General features: G+C 38.2%; 1 protein-coding gene across 30 annotated transcripts in view; it reads right to left on the bottom strand.

The window, feature by feature from the left end:
• MARK3 (microtubule affinity regulating kinase 3) overlaps positions 1-20,459 on the bottom strand; it is a 67,967-nt gene that overhangs the window by 11,035 nt on the left and 36,473 nt on the right. For 9 of the 30 annotated variants that reach the window (XR_015702346.1, XM_087747806.1, XM_087747801.1 and 6 more), the window contains 11 exons: positions 20,381-20,437; positions 19,148-19,384; positions 18,934-19,053; positions 18,102-18,201; positions 17,702-17,814; positions 16,676-16,913; positions 14,793-15,010; positions 9,365-9,468; positions 4,391-4,555; positions 3,409-3,666; positions 1,007-1,033 (listed from right to left, as the gene is read on the bottom strand). Coding sequence is in view for 29 of the 30 variants with exons in the window: in XM_087747806.1 (XP_087603932.1) it covers positions 1,007-1,033; positions 3,409-3,666; positions 4,391-4,555; positions 9,365-9,468; positions 14,793-15,010; positions 16,676-16,913; positions 17,702-17,814; positions 18,102-18,201; positions 18,934-19,053; positions 19,148-19,384; positions 20,381-20,437 (1,637 nt within the window). In the remaining variant the exon portion in view is untranslated. The remainder of the gene's footprint in view (positions 1-1,006; positions 1,034-3,408; positions 3,667-4,390; positions 4,556-9,364; positions 9,469-14,792; positions 15,011-16,675; positions 16,914-17,701; positions 17,815-18,101; positions 18,202-18,933; positions 19,054-19,147; positions 19,385-20,380; positions 20,438-20,459) is intronic. The other 21 variants (XM_087747814.1, XM_087747819.1, XM_087747818.1 and 18 more) reach the window with 10 other exon arrangements.

The following is a 20,459-nucleotide window of genomic DNA, read 5'->3' as shown; positions in this document are numbered from 1 at the left end:
AGGCAGCAATTTACGTATCTCAGGCCTCCTTAATTTAAGTATTTCCTTGAAATGATCTGACAAACTTCAAATTACAATCACGTGCATAGCCTTGCATTTTAAAAGTTAAAACAGATGTCTGGTTTTTGGCCCTGTCTCCTTATTTTTGATCAGTAGTTGGAAATTGAAAGTACCACCCTTTAAGAAGCTCCAAGATATGATACAACTAAACAGAGTATTACAAAATTCTGCTGGAAAATTTACCTACGGATCAAGATTGTATAACCAACTTTCACGAGTCATAATGGATTAACAAGATATATAGCAGCTTGATTCATTCCCAAATTGTAAAACTGAATTAAATCCTTTGGGCTTGAAATGTGAATCAAACTTCCAAGCTTTTCCCTTTTGCTAATAAATTTGCACAGATGTTACACTTTTTGTTTACAACTGAAGCGCTCTATTTGCACTTCAGTTGCAATTCACTTCAGCGAATGCATCCCATTTTAAAATACACAGCCATTGCATCTTCATTCAATCTTCTGTACAAAACTGTTAGATTGACAACTATGCTCAGTTTGCTTTCTATTTTATCAACTGCAGACAACACTTTGATTTTTTTTAAAGTATCATAAAACAAAGAGATAGAGAATGTAAATTTAGCATCACTTACCTTTATTTGCTTGTAACCTTATGTTTTGTTTATACTTTCATCATTGTTATCAAACACCTCATTCTTCAAACATAAGCATGCTAAGTGTATTAGTACAGAGAACAGAATTACTTTGGTACTACCAACTCTATCAAAGAAAGAAGAATTCACAAGGCATGCTTAGCATCTTGTTATACAGGTGCCACAGATTCTTAAGTATCATCATGAGTTAATGGATTTATTCTATGCTTTCCTCTCAAGAAAGTATTTAGTTCTCAGCAGAAAGTTTAGTTTTCAGAAAACCAAGGCTAGAAAGCCAAATCTGTTGTTAATTGCAGGAGCCACTTTTTTTTTTTAAATATAAATAAATCCTACCTTTTGATAAACCTGAATGACATGTTTCTAAAAGAAATTAAGCCAAAATAATAATTAACAAAAAGGTTTGTACAAAATAAATTGAAATAGCCATTTAGAGCGAAACATGCAAAAAGATCTCATTTAAAACGCACAATGAAATTACACTTCAATACATTCTGAGATTAGGCAGATGATTATTTAAGGTCTGAAAGAGTCAAACTCTTCGCATTGCGACTTCCGAACTTAATTTTTCTGGGAAATATGCCACCAGTAGTTATTATGAATTAAAAAAATGTACTGGTGTCAAAACACTTTAAAACTCATAATCTGCAAAGCCACATAAAAATATGTTTGGATTTTCTTCATTTCAAATAGAAAGCAAACATCAGTAACTCTACTATAATTAGATCTTGAGTATCTTCAGAGTTAGGTTTCTTCCTTCCTTCATAACATTAGGTCAGCCACGTTGTGCCAAAAACTGCCTTAAGTATTTCATTTAGTGGCAGAAGCTGTAACAATTGCCTATACCAGAACATAAGTAGTTCATAATCAAAAGGATTCTGATCCCCCCTAAGGAATGCTAGAATAAATTAACAGGTTTTAAGGTTTAATTTATTTAAAGAGAAGAAACATAACCATGTCCTTTGATGGCACTATCCACCTCCTTAGTAGTTTGTACAGCACCTAGTATAACAGAGCCCCAACCTAAGAGGTCCTCCAAGTGCAAACTCAACCATCTGCAACAGAGCTATTGTGTTACAACTGCACGTTATTTCATCAAGTCCAGATGGAATTTAAACTATTGCCAAAAGTAGCGGGGAGAAGCTTCTTCAAGAAAACCACACTGCACTGCAAAAGCTGAAACTCGGAGGTAATGACAGAAGTTTGAATGCTGCCTGAACACCCGAGTGACACACAATGCTAAATAGTATGTTCCAGCAGCACAAGTGAAAAGCTTGCATGTTCACAGTTTGAGCGTCCGCATTTGGAACGTCAGATGGAAAATTAAGTAAGGATATTACAAACAAAAGTACAGAAAGAAAGACATGCCAAAAGGATGTCTTTGATTAAGACCTCACTTGACAAAAAGCAGATGATTTAATTATTTAAAAAAAAAATAATTAAAATTAATCCTTTATCTCTCTCTCCAGAAAAAGAAGAAAAAAAACCAGCCACCAGGAAAGTGTTAGCTGGCAGAGAGCTGAGCAGGGTAAAACATTTACCAAGCGCTAGGCTGTCACGTTTTCGTTTTTCACAGAAACAACTTCTACATTTTTAAAGAAATTCATTCTCTAAATTGAAATCAGCCAGTTGTGAAAAACTGGAGTTTGGCTTAACATTGTTTTGTAAGAATACGAGACTATGAAGAGGATGCTGAGAGGGAGGCATGTATAGTCACAGAACAGACAGGAAGGAAATGGTTTGGTGCTGATGTGATATAAACCTAAAACAGAAGCAAGCGGGCCAAGATCAGAATGATGTATTCCAAAAAGTTTCACATGATGAGGAGGGTAAAAGCATGGAAATTATCTTAAGGCAAAGATAAACACACCCTCACTTCTGCAAACACAAGCTGTGGATATCAGAGTGGTCTGAAGTATGCGGTATGTGAACCAACAGGTTTTAAATATAGAAGGAAAATAGGTGGGTTTCAATTTTAGGGTTTGTAGGAACTAATTTAAATCATACGTGGATTTGCAACTAGAAGACCAATTAGAATAAAAACTGTTAGTGCAGAAACAACACCTGCTTAAGCTAGGCTTTGGCCAGACCAATACACCTGCACACCAAAACCAGAATCTGCACATGAACTAAAGGTCAAAATAGGAGTAAGTTTTTCAAGGTTTGGCCAGACTCCTGCCTAGACTGAAACCACAGTATTGCCTTACTTTAATATGACCTATACTAGCACTACTGCCAAAAGAAGCTTTTGTCTCCTGCCCCTACCCCTTCACCTGTGATATTTCTATTCATGTGTTGCCAGCAAGGGTTTTCTGAAAATATTAACAGTATAAGTGACTGAGAAACACAACCTGAGCTTCTAATGCTACATTAAATATCAAGACTGGGATCCTAGTTCATGTTGTCTACTGATAGACCATGCAGTCAGAGTGAGCAGCTTTTGAACTGAGCTGAAACCTTTCAGCTCTGCAGCATTTGTACCTCAGACATAAGGACAACGAGCACAGAAAAATCAGCACGGACCAAGCTGTCTCACTTTTTATCCCATTTGATTCAACTGCTAAAAACAAATGGCTTCTGTAACCAAAAAGAACTACGAAAAAATCATAAGCCAAGTTGCAGAAATAGTTAAGCCATTCTTCAGAGAATGTGTGCAAAACAACCTAAGCAATGAACTACTAGGTATGTCTACTACCCGATAAAAAGGAAATGTTGCATTACCATTTTAAGGGGCTTACCTTCTTGTTAGTTTTGAAGTTAGTTTACTAAATAGATTAGTGGAACCCCTGGTTCGAGTCTGTGAGAGTGGCGTTGCTTCATGGGACAGACTGGGGGAGGCTGGCGGTCCGTTGTAGGTAGCAGTACGTCGCTCTCTGAGCTGGCCGTGGAAAGTGCTCCGACTAGCCGTTCCTCTGGGGAAACGAATACGATCAGGTGTGGTGGCACTGCTAATGCTGTGAGTTGAAGCAACAGGAGTTCTTTGATCGGGAATAGTGCTAGAGCAGAAAACAAGAAACAATGCTAGAACTTCTTTACAGAAGCACTACGGTTCTGCAGGAAACACAAAACACTACATTCTACAGTAAAGCATAAGCAGACACTTTTATATAGGCCAGGGTTGGAAATACCAACATTATTACAGCACTGTATGGAATCAAAACTTGTAAGAAGTTAGGATTAAAAGGCTGCCGAAACAGAAACCTACATAGGCAGAAAAATGCAACAGGAGTATCCTGGAAAAGACCAGATAATCTAGGCATACAATGTTTCACTGAGAAGACTGATAAAAGAATAGATGAGTAAAGTTTCCTCCCAGGAAAGAGAAGCGATAGGCAACTTTAGTGTCTCTCCCTGCACGTTCTATATATACATCTTTGAAAATCTTCCTAATTTGGAAGTATCCCACACAATTCTCTACAAGCGAACCACTCCAAGTAGTGAAGTCCTTCAGGATACACAGTTAAAGTCTCCCACAAACTTTGACAATATGGAATGTCCAATACTCCTAACACTAGGGAAAAAAATAAGGTTCATTATTGCAGGATTATGTCACAGACAGCCTGACACACCACAAGACAAATGTAAACAAGACTAAAAAAAATGAGGAAACACACATCTTGTGGGCAATATATACTAGAACAATCTAGGACTAAAATTCCACAGCACAAAGTTAAGAAGCAGTGGGTGTAAGTTAGTTTCACAACGATTTCAGGTTCTTACATAGGCCTGAAGTTATCTGCGCCATTGTCTATTGGAGGCAACATCATCTTCGTGTGCACAGAGGCTGACATGGACATCGACTTCTGATGTCGCAGCCGAACACTGGAGAAGGATGTAGTACAAACTGAAGCAGGGCTAGCTGCGTAAGCGAACATTTCTGTCAGGCTGTGAGGGGGTTTGGGTTCAGGCAGAGGCAGAAAGAAGAGCATGATGGACCAACAACAAACTACTGCATAGAAAAAAGCAAACTTTTCCTTCTATTAACTGATATTTATCAAAGAACACGAACTCTAACAGCCCTCTTCTATGTAAACACAGCAGCAACTACCCTACACTCCCCTTAAAAAACATCCTTACTATAGCACTTGACATCTATGAAGTGATCATTCTCTTACCATTAGCATTAGTTTGCAGTGATACCCTCCTTGATGTACACAACCCGAATAACCCAGTGTTTGTGCCAAAGCACTAGTATAAAGCACTGATGTATTTTGTGTTAGTCTTAACATTAAAAAATGCATTAAAAACCCCACCAACTGCACTTTCCAAAAGACTGATGATAGTTCCATTACCACAGTGAAATACGTTGTTTTCAGAATGTATCTGTGTTAAAAGAAATCAATGTAAGTTGGGCAAGCTGTCAAATCTTGATCTACAGCTGGTAACTGAGGGACTTCACAGGCACAATCAAAACCAACAGTATCATCATCTTTAACAAGTCCACGGAGGCCCAAACAAAAAGGCTACTATTAATCAACCTGCACATGTAGGAGGCAATGAATAGCACTTGGTGTCCTCTGAAGGAAGAGGTATGACTGTTGAAGAGCATCTCATATTGCTTGGCCATGAACCTTAAATTCTCCAAATTACCATTCAGGCTTTGAAGGAATGGTCTACAGTGCTGTCTTAGCAGAATGGCCAGTAAGCTGCCAGCTATATAATATGTTAAAATAGGAGCATGAAATCTGTTTGTTTCTTTGGACCAAAATACTCATTGCAGCCTTCACGTTATCTAGTAATGATAAGGATGGGAGAAAACTGAGAGGCCGCAAGATGTATTGGGCCTTTCCGGCTACAACATCATAAAACATTCATCTTAAGTTTGCTTTAAAAGTAAGGCAACTGTAATTCAGAAATATTGTTCGAGGTTAAGAAAAAAGTAATTGTCAGCGACAGCTTCATGACACTGCATGTTCACTTCCAAGTTAGTTCATGGCTACACATACTGAAGTTCAAGTCCTGTTATCTCATTCTGGTGTGTCAGACTGTGGAGAGAAGAACGCTAGTCCAGCTACAAGTATCAGCTGATGCATTTCTCAGGCTTAGCTCTCAAAGCACTAGGAGAAAACACCTCACAGCTCAGACATGAGAACGAATGGCTGAAATGGTTAGCAAAATCTCCTTCATTTTGGTTTATTTTTAACTTTTCAGAATCTAAAAAACTTCATCCGAGCCATGCATGCATCTCTTCACAATGCTGAATCCAGCAGGATGCCGACTACACCCACTACTGCAACGAAGCCTGCAACACAGCCCAGCTTTTACATTACCCCAGGGCATTAAGAAATTGTAAGGAAATGAACATTCATCTCAAAAGCAATACCCCGAAGTCAAGTAATCCCCAAACAATCGGCCACTAGCCTCTCAAGCACTTCTAGCTCCTTTCCTCTCAATTTGTTGTGAAAGATAAAGCAGAAAGAATCTAGTTTTACAACATGTTAGACCCAAGTTTTATTTGGTCACCTGCCTCCAAAGATGTGACAGCTGAAGGTGTCAATAAGGTACCAGGACACATATTAAAGCATTTCTATTTCTTCCTCTGAAGCTTTGCTAGAAATCAGCTTCCTTGGATTACTAGCCTGGGAACACAGAAACAGCAAGCTAACGTTCACCAATTAGTGCCAAGGCTTATTAAAAATCTGAGGCTGTTGTAAATCATTTGCGTTACAAATGATTTAAAGCAATTGCCTATCATTATGAAGAATGTTTCATGAGTCCCCAAGTACGTTAATTAATGCTCAGGCTTTGGAGGAAAGCCAACAGAGTCATCGCCAGCAGAATGTCTGTGTCAGCCACACAATGTGTTAAAGCAGGGATGTGAGACTTAAAAACCCTTTGCTTCTACCAGTCTGGCACGGGGTCTTCAAGACTGCTTTCTCCAACATCAAGTCCAGTAGCTGACTATCGATTCTTCAGAGTTTCCATACCTTCCGAAATAGTGCCTTCTCAGAATTCAATGTACCAGATAAAAAAAGAACCGGCAGCATTTTACTACTTTCTCTACAGAAAGAAGAGAGACTTTAAATGTGCACATCTTGCCTTTTAAGGCAAGTCTCCCAAGTTTTCACTGGGTCACAGTTACTATCTGACTGGCTACGGAAAATCAAAAATCCAATCTGTAACAAATCATTTATAGTAATTGCTCCTGCCTTTAACACTTGCCACCAATAGACATTTCAAAAGCACAGAAAACATTTTTAACAAAACTTTGGCTTTATACAAAGCCCAGGTTCTACTTCAGATCTTGCTTCGCAGAAGAAAAAACACTACAAATCTAAAGGTACTAATCTAAAGGTACTTTTTGCCATGTTGAGAGGACAATACTATTAGAGATACTACAGAAACACCTGAAGGCAGGCAAAATTCATTCTGAAGAGCCAGTCCTGTCAATAGCCATGTTTATTTAGCCTGCGTTAAAGGCCCCTGCATTAAAGGTCCCTGCATTTCACGTGATTAGTCAAGCCTTTGCCCAGTTACAGCAACAAAATACATTCAGACATAAATTCTGAACTCTGTGCCAAATCACAGTAATTCTGGAACTGTGCCAAAATGAATGTGCAGTTTAGTGTTGAGGCATTTCAGACAATGAGAAGTCTCAAATTGTAAAACAGCAATGCATTCTCATTATCTTTTCTTGTTTTAACCCTCTGTAAAGAGTAATGAAAGTAGTAATCAAAAATACACGATAAAAGCTATGAATATTCTTTTTTTCCTGACAATGAAAATATAAATGCTCAGACATTTCAAATGACCCAAATAGGGCTAAAGTTTGCAGGATAAGCAAATGATGTTTGGACACCATATTGACAATAAAAGGTAAATTACACAAGGATAACCAACTATGGATTGGTCAAAAATAAAATTAATATAGTTGCCAATGTTAATTTTGAGCTTAATGTCCATATGTGACAAACCAGAAAGACAGCAGTTTGCTGAGAAACTCAAAGCTGGTAAAAAATAAATAACAACTTCAAAACACAGCTCCTTAGGAGTATGAAGTTACTCCTGAATTAAGGGGACATCTGAATCTCAAGCATTCCTAGTAAACAATGTCTAATAACTTTTAAAAATGTAATAAAGAAATTGTAGACAAGATATTGCAAAGATATTAGTTTAAAAGATAAACAAAAATGTTTTTAAACCAAGAAATCAGGTAATCAAATCTGATCAAAACTGATTTGGACAGGAAGATTCATTTCTCAAAGAGTTTGGAAAGAAAAAAGCTATTAGCATATCAAATCAAAGAAAGGATGGTGAGCTTTAATCTAAACAAACTTGGTAACATTAACAAGGACTAACCAATGAAGGCTGAGACAGACACACTAAAAGACAGTACCAAATAGCTGTGCTGTACTTCACAAGACAGTTGACTGCAGGCCCAGCTGGCCAGCTAGACTTTTGGCACTCTTCAAACTTATACTTGACTTTTGCCTTAATCACTTTCGGTTTGCAGAAAGCTAGGAGGAAGAGACAGGGTCAAAATCATGTTCTTTTGTCCCTAGGCTCCAGGGCTCAAACGAGGGACAGACAGACTTTCCATTCAACATCACAACTTTGCCACTCTTCCTTATAAACGGCCAAAAGGAAGGGGAAAAATTCTGTGCAAAAAATGGCACATCTCTCACCAACTTCAAGGTGAGCTAGAAGAAAAGTATTTTCTTCCCACCCTTTACAATATATCATAAAATTAGGAAGAGGCGGAGAAAATTGAGAAGAGTGGGAGAGAGGTACACATTCCTCCAAGCTTAAGCATTTTTATTAAGTACGAGCTATCTGGGTGCTCTCCTGGCGCCGGTCAACTACTTAATTGTTACCAGCTTTTGAGACCAGTAAAATTCTGTGAAGAACAGTTGGTTAGAACTTAAAGCACCTCAGCCAGCCAGGAAATTTGGTGGTATTCTTCACGTGTTACTCTATACCTAATGTCTACGTTCACTATTATATTTATTTTCTACAGTTCTCCTCAGTCCTTGGTACACAGGGAAGGATGGGAATAGATGTGGCTATAGTGCTAATACATGAACTGGTTAACTTGAATTCCATTGCACGCTCCAGTCAGGCTTTCATTCAGTAAAGTAAGAGGAAACCTGTTATTTCTCTGACTGTTTTCACTCAGAATATGGAGATACCAGTGCTTCCCTTCTCAAGAGGAGTTCTGAAAATACTGGGAAGCAATTAGACTACAAGGATATCAGTAAGGAACATTATTAGTCCAAGACAATGGCCTATCACTGTTTCATCTTTGCTCAGAAAAAATTGACTTTCTCCCTGAAACTTCGTAGAAAAAACGGTATTCCAAATAATCCCAACAAAGTACAGTTTAGAGTGAAGTGTAAAAAGAGAATGGCCCAAGAGAGATAGACTTTGTAGTCTGACACTAAACAAGCCTCTTCTGCAAGCATATGTTATTTGTCCACAGGAGTTAACAACTGATTTAAGATGAAGGCTGTACAAATATGACATGTATTAAACCAGAAATTAGGATCTTCCTTTTACATTCTAAGTATAAAGACTGCATGAATTAAGCATAGAAAAAAAAAAACAACATACTTACAGGTGCTTCATAACCGGAGATCTGTACTCACCTTTCATTAAGGATTACACTAGAGTATTACTGATTTTTAAATCAGGCATTACAATTTTTTGGAAATGTGAAGACAAGGGACATACACCATAGGAAGACATTTCATATACCTGTTCTCCTTGCCATTTTGTATCACTGAATGCCTATCAGCAGTGGTTCTTTCACTACAAACATATGTGTTGCGCCGTGTCATTGCTCCGGGGGCAGTATTATTCTACAATTAAAAAACATAGGCTTGTTATTCCCCACAAAAGGCTTTTCTGGGGTTAAGTCTACATATAATTGAAGGCTGTTTTACTTCATCCTAGTTCTACACAGTTTTAAAACTTACAATAATTAAATAAGTTAATATATGAACACCTTTCAGTATTTTTAAGGAATAATGCAATCTCTAAGAAGTTGTTCTCGTATTTCATGTTGATAGCTCAAAATTAATATTGCTTAAAGTTTTTAATTACCAATGTTCTGAATTACAAATTACCAGCATGTATAGCATTCATCTACATCTGGATAGCCTATGTCTTTACAGCCTATTTTTGAAATACTTTACCACTTATAGATTGTAGAATTTTCCTTTCAGTTAAAATCATAACCTTGAACAAGATAGGAAAAGCAAAGACTTAAGAAACAAATGTGGTAAAATGTGGTAAAATTCAGTGGGAAGGTAAACATGGACTTTCAAATATTAAAATACTATAAAACACTAGACAAGTTTTAAGACCAGGGAAGAATAAGTGAAATTAGAGACAAATTGCAGAGAATTTTAATAAGACATTTTTAAAAATATACATTTAAATACAAGCATAATACATTGAGGACAAGAGAGCCAGGGGAACTTAAACTACAGACCTTACTTAAGAGGGGAGAAAAGAAATAGAATTACTTTGCCTCTGTCTTTACAGAGAAAGAGGGTGGAGATATGCCCAAGTTGGCGGTCAATTTTCCAGGAACGACTGAGAAGCTAGGTAATTCACAGATAACAGAATTATAAAAAGTTAGATGCAATTACTGCAGGAAAAGCATGGTGGTCCAGATAAACATGCACCCCCAGGTTGTAGAGGAAGTAAGAGCTGGCAAGCCTTGTATTTTTTCTCCCCACCCCAAGAACATAACACAGGAAACTGCATATGGTTGGAAAGTGGAAAAAACCTTTAAAAATTTTCTTTAAAGAAAAGGATCATGGGGAAAAGCAGGAAGCAAAATAGGATATTAACTTTAAACATCACTGCTGGGGAAAGTCTTGGAGGAGGCTAGCTTAAGGGAATGACTGGTCAGCACCTGGATAAGCACATGTTGAGTAAGGATGGCCACTAAGAATCAGGCAGGGGACTTCATGCTCAACTAACCTTTTGGAGTTCTTTGAAGAATTACTGCTATGATAGACAAGGGAAATTCAGCGGATTCTTAAAATAGCATTAAGAAAAGGTTTCACATAAATGGTCACAGCAGAGAATCGTGGGAAGGAGGATAAAAGAAAAGGAAGGAAAAACCAGTTCAAGCACAAAAGGAGAGTAGCCAAACCTTTTTTTGTTTCCGAACCTGAAATAAAACTGTTAAAGTAGAGTATTCTCAATAACCAGCAAAAGCTCCTCCAGTGCCTTAAGGCAAAATATTTGCTATACAGGGAGTCTCAAGCAACACAATCCCTGAGCTGCAGATTTAACAATGAAGCCATCTTGTCTGTTTAAAAGACTGCTGACGTTACACATCTTTACGTGAATGGACAAATAAAAATGAAAAAGTGAACTGCGCAACCTCCTGGTGTTAAGAAGTACAAAGAGTATAAAGAGTATTTTAGATTAGCAGAACTATTAATTAAATCACAAGATGTATGTAGTTGTCTCAAGGGTTCCCAAGTATTCTTCACTGCATATTCCTTAGGGATAGGCATGTGCCAAGCATCAGCAGAAGTCCCCCTCACCCTTTCCTTGTACTTTATTCCTTACACATCCCTCTTCTTCAAGTCTGTTTATTTTTAAAAATACATTGATTCTTCTACTTTCCTCTGACATTTGCCATTGTGCAAACTACCCTCCCTTTTCTAAACTTGCTAGCAATGAAAGCTGTGCACCGGGAGTGAAGTTTTGTTTATACGTTCATGAGGCCATGCTGTGCAAGACGCTTTCTGGAGCCCTTGCAAACCAAATGGTACATTAAACTATTAAATATTAATATTTGTATATAATTTTGTCCTGCATTCCTGAACATATTAGAAAACGAAGCACCTAGAATATCTGACAGTGTTTGTCTCGTGGGAAATATGCAGAATAATGGGTGGCTTCCTTCTTTCCACCTGCTCCCTCAGAACATTTTTTTCCCTTGAGAAGACACCACATAACATTAAAATGTACTGTGATGCTGCACACCTAGAAAGTCAAGACAGCAATCTCTGTGCTGGATCAAACTTTAAAGATTATGTGCTTTCAGGGAGTGAACAAGTTTTGGTATTCGTATCTGAAATCAGAGAACTCTAAACATGTGCTTTCCCAGCTCTTTTTCTGGAATACAAAGACAGAAGGATCAGTATCCATTTTTTTGTTGTTGTTTTGCTCAGATTTCAGAGGTTGCGAGAGGAGATTGAAGCATTTCAAGCTTTCAAATTTCAGTTTCAGCAAGAATACAGTCTTATGACCTCCTTTCATGATTCATCTAGGAAGCTCCTCAGCTACGACATTTTTGTTCAGCCAATCTACAGACTGTTAATCTCTGGACACGGCTAAGCTGCACAGGTGCACACCACAGGAAGCCTGAAACTGGTGTCAACAGCACCATGCTCCCTGACGGAATGACAACCCCGAGGATTAGGGTTAGCTGCATAAGTTCATCCGCGTGGCATCGTCTGCCTTCTTTGCAGATATGTTCAGACTTCTGAGCGTATGCACAAGGTCCAATCACAGCAGAAAGGATGAATTTGTGGTACAGAGTCCTCCTCTTTAGGACCTAGAATCTTGTGCCCGCTGCTTAAGCAGGTTATTTTCACATTAAGAGACACCAAGGCAAGGACTGATGAAAAACTTCCAAAGAAATCAGCTTCTGACTTACAATAACGAACCAATCTATCTATTTTAGAGCGCTAATATGTTATTTGGTCCTAAATGATTTTCCAAACATACCATCTATTCTCCTCTTCCAGTTTTCTTAAAGCTACATTAAGGGCTCTGGGACAGCCTTATTACAAGCATTGAGGAAAAATCCAAAGCTGTGAGTAATAAAGAAGGAGTTATTAGTTGCTGCTAACTATGCAACCCCTGTAGCAGGTTTTCGTTATTAATTTAGTATTTGCCCAATGAACCTGAAGATTTTTCACGTGCACTTGTTCAGCTTGCAGAACTATTTCTTTTGCAAGAGTTTAAATGCTCTGTCAACTTCAGAAGTACAGCTTGGAGCCCCTTGCTCCAACCCCAGACTTACCTATCTGCTCTACAAGCACAACTCTTATCCTTAAGTGCATGCTTGTAAGCTTTGTAATTTAGTAAGAGCAGCACACAACTGGCTAAGGGTCTCCAGCAAGGACCAGTTCTACTACTTTTGCTGTATCTGTCAAAGTAATAATTGTTTTTAAACAGTATTTTTCTGTCTCTTCAGTGATCTTCTCATCATATTACTGATTTTAGGACTAAAGTGCTCAGTGAGAACACAAACACTCTCCACCTCAAACTTTTTTCAGTTTCAGGACAATATGGTAACTCCAACATTCTTTTTTTACCTTCTAGATGCACGCCAATACCATAAGAAATGGAACTCTCTAATCAGTTCCAGGAATTACGTAAAAAGTCAGTGTTTCCCTCCATCCCCAACAGCTAGAAAGCGAAAGACTAATCGCTAGGGCGGGGCGGTGGGGGGAAAGAGAGTTTGCACAGTATGGAAAGCTATAAAACAGAGACAATTTTAAACACTAATTAAGTGACATTGTCAGTCTGATTCCATGTTCACCACCTTGTACCACTGCTTGTAAAAGATCAGCTGGATCAGCTGCACACTGAATCAGAAGAGAGAAGTATCCTATGGTTATGAGCTGAAATTTTATTTCAGCTACAGTAGTACAAAATTTGAAATAAGACTAGTGGATTTGAGAGTGGTGTAGCACAGCAGATCAAAATACTAAAGACACTAAATGTAAAATATGTCGTAACTGTGATGCAAAGCCCTTGAATAAGGCACTACACAATGCTGAGTAAAGTCCAATGTAGGACAAAACTGATTTGATTATCCTACCATTTTGAGACTCAGTAGCTAAGGGTTGTCATGTAAGAAGAAAAAAATCTGAACGGTTTCTGGACTGATGAAAAACCAAGAAGGGAAAGGGCAGAGGACCACAAAAATAAAAAAAAGGGTCCCCCAAAATCATGAGCTCTTGTTCACATTTATGAATAACAGCTGCTGCAGTAGAAAACGTGTCTTTCCAAGGAATCTGTTTGACTGAAATCCTCCAGCCAAGTCACTATCAGCCACTGAGCCAACTGACAATGCAGAGCCAATAAAGTAAAACAAATCTTATTTTACTTCTTTTGCTTCAGATTGTCAAAAAGCTGTAAGCTCAGGAAGTTCTGCTCTCATTTGTTTTAAGTAATGGTGCTGAGTATATGAGCAAATATGACAGCTTTGTGGGTTAGAGTTTAAAAAAAACAAAAAAACCCAAAAAAACACTCCATTGCAAGTTGAATAAAGGACTGGGAAGTTATTTCTTCTGAAAAGAAGGAAGTTTTTCAATACAAAATCCCAAAGTTTTAGAAATCAAATATTACAAGACTCAAGAGTATATGAACAATATACTGTACGCAATTATATGAAAACAGATTTCCAGCTTTGCCTCAGAGGGAGGCACCACGAGTATACAAGTTAAAGCCGAACTGAATAAAGGATTTTCTTTCAGCTCACTGCCTACTGCTCGACCCTGTAAATTCACTAGTTACACACCTTAAGAGTGGTTTGTTGCTGTTGTTGGAGTTCAGGGGTGGATGGGGGAAGCCCACAAGGACAAAAGCCAGGCACACTGCTTTCAAACACAGGTTGAAATACATCTTTGAATAGTTTATAGAGCTACATTTGTTTGATAATCTTAATATATGTAACTATGACTTGGAATAGCCTGTTTGAGAACAAAGATTAGGTGGTTCCTTAAACATGTGAAACTATAAAACGGGATAATACAAATAGAGATTTCATTCTTCTGTACAAGAGGCCACAGAAGAGAAGTTGGTGATAGCAGAAATAACTCATATGAAATTTCAGGAGACAGCCTTTGAGTTCAGTTTCTTCTTTTTTTTTTATTTTTTTTTTAATACCCAAATTATGTCTGTTCACTAACAGCTGCTAGTGCTAATTATTAATACCTACTAACTACTTCAGGAATATTAACAGGTAACTTGAGTAGCTCACTGATGCGGGGCGGGGGGGGAAGAGGCAAGAGTATGAGATACATACATTTACTCTTGATGAATGAAAAGTAAAACCAACACCACTGATAAATCACAGGTTCAACACTTTTTCCACCCCTCGAAAATATTTCAGTTTTGATAAAAAAGCACTTCTACTTACACTAGGAACAGCCGAACTTTTCTTACGTTCAGGAATATCAGCCTTATTGGGATTGCTGGCATTTCCAAGCATGGGACTAGCTGGTGCAATTCCCCTTCCTGCAACAGCACTACTGCTGGATTTTCTTGACTGAATTCCTTCCTCTTTGAGGTCACTGTCTGTAGTACTAGTCTGGCTTCTTTTGGGATATGCCACTACTGAGGGGATGGAGGGTCCAGCTTGAAAAACAAAAGAAACAGAAAAAGGATTGTTCTTCTCGGAAGTCCATTAGCTATTCTTCCCTGCAATGGAAATGTATTCACACACGAGAATCAAAACAATTAACACTGGAAATCAGAGTTGCAAAAGGGTAATTATTTAAATTATTGAAATATACATATTTTGGATGACAGTAAAATTTTGTGAAAAACAAAACACTTTCCAAATGTTTCTTTTTTTTTTTTTCTTCCCCCTCTTTAAGGGTGGGGGGGACGGGATGGAGGCGATGACAACACAAGGACATGACACCCTGAAGCAAAGCCCCCCATTTTGTAAATAAAATCTGACAGATTTGATATTCAAGTCAACTCTAGTAAGGCTTCCCCTTGTATCACAATTCAAAGATAGGTAACTCTCTTCTGTTTACCTTGCTAAGGACAGGAGAGCCATAATAACAGACAATTATTTGAATTCATTAGGCAAAGATATTACTTGATTTTCATGAAAGAATTACAAATTTAATGGAGTCTTCTGGTGTTTGAGTACTGACACTAGTTTGGTTTGGTAGGAAAAAAACCTTTAGAATCTTAACTGATTCTCATTCAAGTCAGAGGATCCTTCATTAGCACAAAGCTGGCACACGCTGTTCAAGCCAATTTCTGATAAAATTTGGCTCCTGAGACAGGTACGTGGTGACACAACCCTGGACCACCAGTGGCACTAATGGCCGGCGGACTGCGCTCCTGAACAGCCCAGAAGCAGCGGCGATCTGCCACCACCCTCCCTGGGTGTGCCAGGAACACTGAGAACGAGGCCGCCCCTTCAACAGCCCCAAGCTCTCTCTTGCTTTAATAGGTTCCTGGACACTGGGAAAAAGCCTGTGGGGATGTCAGGATTGTGTTTCCTGCCATCTCAATTACACCTCCTCAGAAGAGATACATCAAGATACATCAACTTTGTAGTCAGTGTTTTAATAACAATTAATTAAAAAGTGTATGTTTATACACACACATATAAAAATGCATATAAAAATATATATAAAATAAATATATATTAAAAGGCATCATAAAACACAATAACTGTCATCCCAGGAGACTCCCCAAGGGAAACAACCTCTGAATGCACTTGAGATATTTAAAAGTAGACCTAAACATAGACTCCTTTTATGAGTTAGTGTCTGGGCAGGAAGATGTTTAAGATATCTAGAAAACCCTAAGCTACTATCCTCCACGCTCATTAAGCGGAAGAGTTCTAAGTTTGTCTGAGTCACTGATCTTTAGAAATTTATTTCCTGCAGGACAGTCAAGTGACACTACCCTCAGGACACAAGAAATATTGGCAAATTGTCATTTCTTCCAAGTTTTAGACACAAGCTGACCTACTGGTGTCAAAAGAAAACAAAAGCTGAACAGACACACAAGAGCATGGGGGAGGAGTGCCGTGCTTTTCATGAAAAAGGGGGTTGCAACATTCTCTTCAATTTGTGTAACAAGACTTTCCCAGCACGGTCAGGAATGCAAGGGACAACACAAGGCAGAATAAGAGAATTAAGTTGGTGTATTCAGCATTCCTCTAGAAGCTGTTTTTGAAGGCTTTGTAAGAAAGCCAATTTTAAAAAAAAATTAGTTATTCAGTAAATTATTTAACCACCATGCTGTGAGCTACACTGCTGTCATCCTCCTTACCTTTGGGGGATGGAGACAAATTCAGAAACCGAACGGAACTGGAAGTCACTATATTCTGCAACACTGAAAATGAGAATTGCTCACCATGATCACTGTACCGCCGCTGTTTCTGGCTAGAAGATATGCTTCTCTGAACTTTGTGATGAGGAGACTGTCCAGTGCTATTATTAAGATCACTACTTGGCCTAACTTTGGCAAGTGAAAGATTGCTGCTGGAGCTTGAATCACTTGCATCCAACTACAATACAAACGAGAATATTAAAACAAGTTCAGACAAAATAAATTAAACATCCACCACATTATAGGAGCAGTAACAGGGAGGCAGAAGGAAGGTGGCTCTGGTACACAGGAAATCTTGTGACAGCAAGGAATTTGCTTAGAGGCCCCAAATTCTCTTAGATGCTTGTGCAACTGTCTTGGGCGAAACTCAGAGGAATCTGCAGCTCCTCAAAGGACAATCAGATGAAGAAAATCCATCTCTACTTTCAGTACTCTATCCTCAGAGCTCTCTAAGATTTTAACAGAAGAGAGGATACATTTAGTAGAAGACACCACACCAACTCCTCCAGCAGAGGAACCAAGAGCAGCTTACTGATGCTGAGCCCTCTCAGCAGATGGAAAGGTAATCTACAATGCAAGAACCTTTTTAGGTTGTTTGGTCCTGCTCCTTGGTTCTCCTGAAATATTTACAGCTGGCACATTCACACTTGAGCTCCTAGACTAGACTGGGCAGTAACTGGCAGTTACTGGCACTAACAAAGTCCTTCAGAGGAGTAACTGCTGAGCAAGCAGGGTAGTTTTGGGGAGCCTAAAGGCAAGAGTTTACTGACTCAGATCAGGGTGAGAACAAACACAGCATCATTTGGACAGTTGACACTGATGATTAGAATAATGTGATCTTAAGTGTAATGGACTTTTGTGCAGGACTGCAATGCCTACAGTTACTGACTTAATTTTTGCTTGTAACTTTGCTAACCACACTTTCAGATTCCTTTGTTTCTTTGCATTTGTAAGAATGATACTTACCTCTGATGATTTCCTTCCTAGCAGTAAGTATGTAGCTGTGATTTCATCATACTTCATTTTACTAAGGGATTCTTGAATTTCTTCTTGAGAATATCCCATTCCTACCATAATATCTAAAAACAAACACAGACTCTTTAAGTAACAAACACTGTGATGTTTAGGCTGGCTGAGTGTTTAAGTTCAAGAGAAAGAATGGAACCTTTAAAGAATTAAACAAAACAATTAAGTGTGAGAACATAAGCCTGATGAAGTATCAATATTAAAAGAATAGTTACTTTTTCCAAATGGCAAACAAATACAGAGTGGTGGAAGGGAAAAAAAACAAACAAACAAACAAAAAAAACCCAAAACACACCCACATCATGCAAACAGTATCATATTCTGAAAAATACTCCATTACCTATTCTTTTCTGGTCCGAAATGTCTAGTTCTGGTTCAACAAAAGGTTTAAGTTCATCCTCCTCATGCCCTGCATTGATCCACCTGTCCTTCATAATTTGCTATAAAAGAAAGGGTTTTATTAGTACAATACACTTATTGGCAAAGAAAATGAGCTGTTGAAAGAACAACTCCCCTATCTACCACACACTAAGGCCTTTTCTAATTTTTCTTTTCCAGAACAGGCCCCAGCACCTACTCAGTTTTGTTTTGCTCCAGTGAGGAGAATCAACAATGCACATCAAGCCAAGCTGCTTCCCAGTCAGCTGTATTCTAGCACATAGCTGAAAGGTAAAAGTCCGTAACACAGACCAGGAGCAGTGCGTCAACTCTGACAAGTCTAGTAGGTCCAGGCTTGACTATGGAAGTCCACGTAAGCCAGTATTGTTTTGGCCTTTCTGCTCCATGATGGTACAAAACACTGGCAAAAGGCAGCCACACCATAATCTAGCAGTCAATACTTCCAGTTCACATTTGAAAATGTGGAAAATGCCCTGGTGGATCACTCATTAATGCAGGAATCCACAATGTAGCCATCGGGAAAAGTCATACAACATATGCAGTGTAGTCTCACATTCATTTTGAAAGTAACTGTGGGGTCAGGTGTCTTGTAACCCCAGCAAACAAAATCTTAAAAAAAAAAAAAAAGACATATGCTTTACTCAATCAACCCCCCCCAAGCCACTCCAAATAAACTATTTAGGAATGGTATGACAATAACAAGTTACAGCTCAAAAATATAGTTTGCAAAATATTATGCCTAGCTTTCTGATGCACTTTATTTGTGCCATTACCTCTAGAGTGCCTCTCTTTGTTGGGTTTAGCACCAGGAAACGTTTGAGGAGGTTTTCACAGTCTGTGGACATGTAGAAAGGAATCCTGTATTTTCCCCTTAGCACTCTTTCTCTAAGTTCCTTGGTAACAAAAGAAGAACAGACAGTGAGTTGTAAGCAGCAAATCACTTAAAACATTAGGTAAATACACCCAATGTGTTCTACAAAAACGCACCTTTAAGTTTTGTCCATCGAAAGGAAGAGATCCACTCACAAGGGTATAAAGAATAACACCTAAACTCCAAACATCTACTTCAGGTCCATCATATTTCTTCCCTTGAAAGAGCTCTGGAGCAGCATATGGTGGGCTGCCACAAAAGGTGTCCAGTTTATTTCCAACTGTAAACTCATTGCTAAAACCAAAGTCAGCTATTTTAATGTTCATATCTGCATCTAGCAATAGATTTTCAGCCTGCAAGAGAAAGAATGGTTTGTAAGATGAACTTAAAATACTTGATTTAAAATGCTATTGTCTGTTTCACTCATTCTTAAAATGCAAAAAGCTGAAATATCTGTTAACATTCCCTTCCTTGCAAGGTCTTCAGGTATGTTTTAGTCTATCATTCACATATCCCCTATTTTAAAAATCTCTGTACAATGGCTTCAGACTATGGGAGCTGTTACGCTACCTGAAAAAACTGTCTTATTACCAGCTGTTTTCTCCACAGAAACGCATCCTGAGGTATTGTAACTTACATTTTTGATCTATTAAGATGAAACAAGATATAGTCTCACTATCCATACATTAAGTGTCATTCTTGCAAAAGTTTGGTAATACACATAACCTTAAACTTTTTTCAGGTGGTGGTTTGTTTTTTTTTTTTTGGTGGTGGTGTTTGGGGTTTATTTTGCATGGTGTTTTTGTTGTTTGTTTTCGTTTGGGTTTTTTTTTGGTTTTGGGTTTGTTTTTTTTTTACCTTACAAAGCTATGACATGTTGAACAAGTTATGTAGCAACACTATTAATATAAAAGGCACAGTTTAAAGAAGGGATATACCATTTCATGCCAAGCCTCAAAGAAGCCATACTTCAGTTTCATCATCACAACTGGTAATTCATTCTGTTCAAGACCAAAACTTGTCATATCTCTATCAAACCACCTTTTTTTTTTTTCTTTTTTTCCAAAGACCTCTCAGCTAACACTGACGTGCATCAGATTTGAATCTGACTACAGGGTGAGAGGCTATCTTTCAGCAGCCAATAAATTTCTATATTTAAAAGCCTTACAAATTCTCTTCCTTTTATGTGAAATAGTTCTATATTGTAAATATTTCTCAAACCTTTCTATAAACACATGCAAAAAAATAAATAAATCAGCTTATTAAACACTACATTTTATCGGCACAACAAAGATCACACAGGTACAGAAGCTGACACACACACACTTCGCACACTTTTTGCTACTCACCTTGAGATCTCTATGAACAATATGCTTTTGATGGCAATACTGCACTGCAGATACTATCTGGATAGAAAACAAGCCCAAT

This window comes from Nipponia nippon, unplaced genomic scaffold (assembly GCF_047370975.1).
Source record: "Nipponia nippon isolate SJK-2023a ecotype South Korea unplaced genomic scaffold, ASM4737097v1 scaffold_11, whole genome shotgun sequence".
NCBI lineage: Eukaryota > Metazoa > Chordata > Aves > Pelecaniformes > Threskiornithidae > Nipponia > Nipponia nippon.
Note: the sequence above shows the minus strand (reverse complement) of the source record. Positions and strands in the feature narration are given on the sequence as shown.